Source organism: Limulus polyphemus, unplaced genomic scaffold (assembly GCF_000517525.1).
Source record: "Limulus polyphemus unplaced genomic scaffold, Limulus_polyphemus-2.1.2 Scaffold896, whole genome shotgun sequence".
Taxonomy (NCBI): Eukaryota; Metazoa; Arthropoda; class Merostomata; order Xiphosura; family Limulidae; genus Limulus; species Limulus polyphemus.
The window spans coordinates 202510-208786 of NW_013666506.1; the positions used below are offsets into that span (position 1 = coordinate 202510).

Below are 6277 nucleotides of genomic sequence, written 5' to 3' on the forward strand. Positions count from 1 at the left end.
ATATATATATAGAAAGAGAGAGAGTAGTAGTGTTTATGTCAACATATGAATTGTTTTTCTTTTAAGTATTTTCTGTGTGTGCAATGTAAAACACTAAAATTATGGGGTATTCCCCAAATAAAATTAAGATATGCCAAAATGAAACTTAATGGGTGTTTACACTATTTTGTGTAGAGCACATTGTATTTCATTATTAGTTCATAAGTGAATGTGCATAAACAAATGAACTGAAGTATGAAGTTATTCACTGCTTTGATTGTGTCTTAAACATGAATCGTTGATAAAAATTTATTTTTATAGAAATATGAATAAAGATGCCTTTTTTAGTATATATATTTGTATGAGGTGATTGTAGAAAGTTGTTAAAGGAGTACTTTATTTACTTGGTCACAATGATGTTTTATTTTTAATGCAATATTCCAGTAAATTGAACCCAGGACTTGATAATCACCTTTCCCTAAATGTAAAATTTTACACTTCTCAATAACAAGTTCGTTATTATACGTATACATAATACTGGAAATCACTTTACGTCTTCTGAACTACTTATTCAAATTATCAAGGTTCTTTTGGAAAAAGAAACATTTTCAATAGAATTAACTCATGTCACATCATCAGGAAAGTTGTAGATATTTTTGTATAAAAAGCTATCCACAATGTTGACATTCAGTTATGTTAGAAGGACAGACTAACAATGTTGTGACTGTTTTGAGGAGCAAACCTTTTTTTCCAAATCTAGGGTATTGCCACAGCTGTTCTAGATGCTGGAATGCCACTGTTTTTGTGTTTCTGAACAGATCTAAACACTTACATCATATTTAAATTAGCATATTTATTTTAGATTAAAAGATACAAGCAGTTAAATAGTAGTAAAATTGTTCACTTTTTCTTATTGAAGAACCAAAACATAAAACTCCATTTAAGGCAGTGGTTCCCAATTATTTTCCACATTTGGCCACTTCAGATAGTGACCATAAAACCAAAGGCCTGAGATTGTTGGAGAATAAAAAAATTCCCAGGACATTTTTGCTTACTTGTAGAATGTCTGACAGTGGTGTGGGCCTTAAATTAGGCTTTGTAGGGCCACCTATTTTAAAATACTAACTTAAATAAGGGCATAGGAACATGCAATAAGCCTAAAATGGGGGTATGGTATAATTGTTTATGATGCTGCATATATGTTCATTTGATAGCTGCTTCTGTTAACTGAGGTTCAAATTCCACTTTGGGTGAAATCTTATTTTTAATTAATTTAAAAGTAATATATCATGTTAAAATGTATTATTTCTGTTATGGATTTAGAGAAATAAGCATTTAAAGAGTAGTAAAAATATTGCTGATTTAATCATTGACCTTATTGCTATTTTCGTGTATCAGAGTCAGAATGCTTAAATGGACTAAAGTAATGGGATCACTTTTAATTAAAATTGAGCTAACTTATTTTAGAAACAAGTTTTACTAAATATAAAAAATGTATTTAATAAAAAATCTCATCATTTTGTATAAAAAAGCATTTATCATCTTTAAATGTAGGAAAATATTCATTTTATCTAAATAAATAGACAAAAACTATTAGTTTTCATGTACAAGCTACATATAAGTTATTTTTTACAGTTGTGAAAACTCCTGTAAGTTAATCAGAATAATAATTATATCTGGTCAAAACAATTTACAGAACAAAAACAATCAAGTTAGAATAAAGCAAAAAAAAAGAGCCAAGTTATATGAAAAGGTACACCCTTTAAGGGTTTCATGTGAAAGTAAGTAAATTACACAAGAAAAAATTGAGGAAAATTGGCCCCCTTTTTATATTCATGCTGCTACTTACTCCAGTTGCAATAAAAAAAAAAAGAAGCTTAATATTCCGCAATGAAACAGTGGGTAACTTAAACGAGAAAACATTGGTGAATATTTTTGTACATGTAAAATGTTTTGACTAGATATCACTGCTTTTTTTTAATTAATTATAGGAGTTTGCATTTCCTGAAACAGTACTTTATACGTGAAACTAATGTGATCAGATAAATGATAAACAACAAAAGTTTTAAAATAGATGTACCTTTTTTTTAATGCTACCTACTGAGAGTAGCTAAAGTCACTATGAAAGTGACCTAACAGTAAAACAGTTTTTATTTTGTGTTATTTGTGATTTCTTGTAAGATGTGGGGCTTTACAACATTACCTACAGTGTCATTACATTTTACTTTACATTAATTTTTTTTACTTCCTTGAAAAGGACTAAAAACTTCTTGAAACATAAAGCAGTAATTTGTGAAAAACTCCAAAAGTAGGACAAAGGAAACATTAAGCTACTACGTACTATATGATAACTTTATTATGTGTTGAAGTTGCTAAAATATTTAAACATTTAGTCAGATGCTTCTAAATTCTAGGACAAATGCATTTTTCATTTATTTCTTTGTGTTTTAATGTTGTGATGATCTTGTTCCATAACATGTACAAGTAAGTTGTCCATAATAGCCAAAACTAGCTTAATAATGGCTCATTGGTAAGTCAGAAGGTTAATAATGGTAAAAACCAGGTTTTAATAACTGTGGTAGACACACCACGGATAGCCAATTGTGTAGGTTTGTGCTTAACAATAAACAAACTAAAGTTGAACAATGACACAGAGTAATTATGAAAATTGTTTATCAACACATGAAGATGAGTTACACGGGAAATTTATGAACAATGGACAAGTGATATTCACATGCTGAGCAATGAATCCAATCAGACATCGATATATTAAAATTACTTGTTAATACCTGCAGAAGAGAGAGTAACAAAAACTACAAACTTGGTAGTGAATTATTTATGTATCACAGCTCAGGATGCGTATGTCATTAAGACATGTTTACATTTATTAATATAACACTGTATTACATGCCAATCAACAAAAAACATTGTGTACAAAGCAGGTGACTGTTGAGTTACATGATATACTGTAATTTAAACATTGATAAGATGATTGTACAAAATGTAAGTAGGGAACTTGCAAGTTATTATTTATTGAAGGTAGATGTGTATATTATGTAACGAGTATGTAATGATACGATAATATATTTAATGATTATATGTCAACAGATACTTGTATTTGAAGGAAGATATAATGCTAACTTAATTTCATGCAGTGCATATCTATGTAACAGAGGGTCTTTGTGATAATGAAAATAACACTTTTAGAAGTTTTGCTTTATAAAATGAGATTGGTTTGTCAATAAAAAAGGTTTCAAAAAATTGTATTTATTCTTCATTGTTATCCTTTAAGTCATCGTTTAGCCATGGTTAGATTTAACCACTTTTGTTTTTTTTAACTGTACCAGTATTTGATATTTCTATAGTGTCTTAAAGGAATAACTAAAGTGATGAATGATTAATTTTTAAATTTTCTTGGAAGGAAGTGTTTCTATTAGAAAATGTTGCTGTTGATGCAGAAAAAGTAAACCTGAATCACTTTGGTGTTTTAAATGAGTCAGTAGTTGACTTGGATATGGAACATATCACTGGAAGTATTCATGCTAAAACTAATGAAGAGCCAAGCCTTAGCCAGCCGGTCAACAAAGCTGATACTGGTTGCCAAGGTAATGTTCTTAAAAATAATTCAGAAGAATTACTTATTACAGCATTTGATGTAGTTTATTATTATTTTTTAAATCAGAAGTAATAAAGTAGTTGCTTTTTGGATTAAATTCCTGACCTTTCTGCAGAGTAGAATTTTTTCATGATTTTTTATGAAAATTAATATACGTGAAAAGTTATAAATAAAACTAACAACTGATAATTGTTTAAGATATAAATTCTTAGGATTATTTATATAAAAGTAGTATACAAAAAATTATTTGGTGATTATTATTATTATGTTTTCTGAATAAATCCAACTTTTCTATTTTTACATGGAATAACTAAATTGAAAGTATTGATTGTTTTTGCTCATCGAATTAGAAAGTTTACTGATTTTAATAATTAACTTTAAAATCCTTAATATATGCAAAATAATAATATAATAAAAAATATTAAATACAACTGTTGTTCCATGCACTTAGATGAACTGGTATGGCTAAAAGTTTCTTCTCCTTGGGTGCATTTTAATCTTTCCAGAAGAATTATGGAAGAACAGTATACAGTAGGGTGAAATTTGAAATGAAAATCGTGAAATGATTGTGAACTTAAATCAAGATTCAAAAGACAGGGTTGTCTTATGGAAAATACGAATTTGATGATATTTGTGAAACACCGCTAGAATCTTGCCAAGAATCCCCAAAAGAATATCAAATAATAAATAGTAATTTGTTACAGAAAGTACTGAAATGTAATTCCAAGTGCAGGTCAAGATAATTTGAGGGTAGCATGTTGGAATGGCTCAAAACATAATCAAACTTGTGGTATAGCTGATATTTCATTTAAGGCAAAGATGACAAAGGTACCTGGTAGTATAAATTCAATTAAAAGTAATGATGGTAACGTGCAATTATTTAGAAATAGAATATTTTTCAGGGAAGTTCCTTAATGGAGAAGGACATCAGAATAAACCTCCTAATATATTGGTGTATACTGGAGAAGATGGTACCTCAACTTGTGTAAAGTTTAACTCTATCAAGGAAAATCTACTTTTGTGTCTTCTTCCTGACCAGTATGTGATATACTTGTTAAAACCACAAGAAGTAAGTCAAAAATTGATGAAAATAAATTAAGTCCGATCTTTGTGTCATTAAGAAACTAGCATTTCAAGTGATAATTTTTTTATTATATAAAAATGTACCAAGCTGTCACTACACAAATTAGTAGATAATTTTGCAAATTGTCATTTGGATATACTTAAACCAATATTATTTAGGTAATCTTTTAAGTAACACATTAATTAAACTTTGTGATATATAAACTAATGCATATCAAGTAATCATGTGGTTTATTGAATGAAATTTCAAATGACTATTTTTTTCATATCTAAATTAACTGATGATGTATACAAGCTAACACTTTAAGTTTTTACTATGCAGTAGGAAAACTTTTTTATTTCAAGAATAGTTCATTTTGATATTCAGCTAGCTTTCTGATGTTTTACAGTTGACATCATCACCATGGCAAGATAACGCAGTCCTGCTTGTGATATCCAGCAGTAATGTTCCTCTAGAAATTTCTGAAACCTTGAATAGTTTTATATCAAAGGGTGGAAAAATTGTAAATTTTTGCACAGAACTTAAGCTATCCATTCTAGATATAAAAATTGTAGCAACTTCTGAAAAAACGCACTTAAGCTGTATGAACTACCAGGGATCAGTAGTCAAACTAATGAAGAAGTCATTGAGGCTGGATATGTCTGACTGTTCATTGACTAGTTGTATGTTATTGTTTCAATGTGACAGTGATCGTAAGTCCATGATTTACAAGTTACAGAATCCAACAACAAAAGGTTTCATGATTTTAAGTCAGGTTAGTAATTGTAGTGCTCTAAAATAAAATTATCAAATGATAATGATAGTGTTAAGGTAGTGACAATTATTTATTCTTCAAAACGAGTGATGTCAAATTATGTTTTATTACATTTACTGTTAAAAACATTTCTAAGTCTTCAAATACAATTTACTTAAGTCCAATGAAAGAATTTAAGTGTCACCCAGGGATCACTTCATTTTTAAGAACCAGTTAATTAGATTTTTATAAATGAAAGCCATAAGTCAAGGCTCCTAGTAACCATTTCAGTAGGTTTTAATAAATATAAACCATAAGTCAAAGCCCACTAATAAACATTTCAATCGGTTTTAATAAATGTAGGCCATAAGTCAAGGCTCCCTAGTAACCATTTCAGTGCATTTTAATAAATGTAAGCCATAAATCAAGGTCCCAAGCAAGCCTGCATTAAGGTAGTTCAAGGCCCTGGCACACTTATTTTTTTTTAGGACCCTTGAATATTGTACAAGCAAATTTGAAGTTAATTATAATTAATACATATTAAGTTAATTACAGAATAGGAGATAATTATTCAAAGTAAATTAGAATATGATGTAAAATTTTGAAACTTTTAGGCTAGATAAGGTTAAATTAGGTAATATAAATAAATGAAATGATATTATTAATAAAAATTTTCTATGAGGTACACTCACGAGCAGCACAAGCTTTATGTAACTTGGTAAGTTTAACATTTCTTTCATGTTACTGCATATTTTGACACTTCTTATGGAGGAATTTTAAAAATCACAGTCCAAAGGGCAATAAAACTCTTACGTCTCTGTTTGTTAATTGATTTCCCGTAAATTTGTTCCGACGAAACTTTAGC

General features: G+C 28.9%; 1 protein-coding gene across 7 annotated transcripts in view; it reads left to right on the forward strand.

Moving 5' to 3' along the window:
• The window catches only part of LOC106461093 (biotin--protein ligase-like), a 43042-nt gene that overhangs the window by 943 nt on the left and 35822 nt on the right, over window positions 1-6277 (forward strand). For 4 of the 7 annotated variants that reach the window (XR_002610918.1, XM_022387966.1, XM_022387965.1 and 1 more), the window contains 3 exons: window positions 3401-3584; window positions 4498-4664; window positions 5068-5433. Coding sequence is in view for 6 of the 7 variants with exons in the window: in XM_022387966.1 (XP_022243674.1) it covers window positions 3401-3584; window positions 4498-4664; window positions 5068-5433 (717 nt within the window). In the remaining variant the exon portion in view is untranslated. The remainder of the gene's footprint in view (window positions 1-3400; window positions 3585-4497; window positions 4665-5067; window positions 5434-6277) is intronic. The other 3 variants (XM_022387969.1, XM_022387968.1, XM_022387970.1) reach the window with 2 other exon arrangements.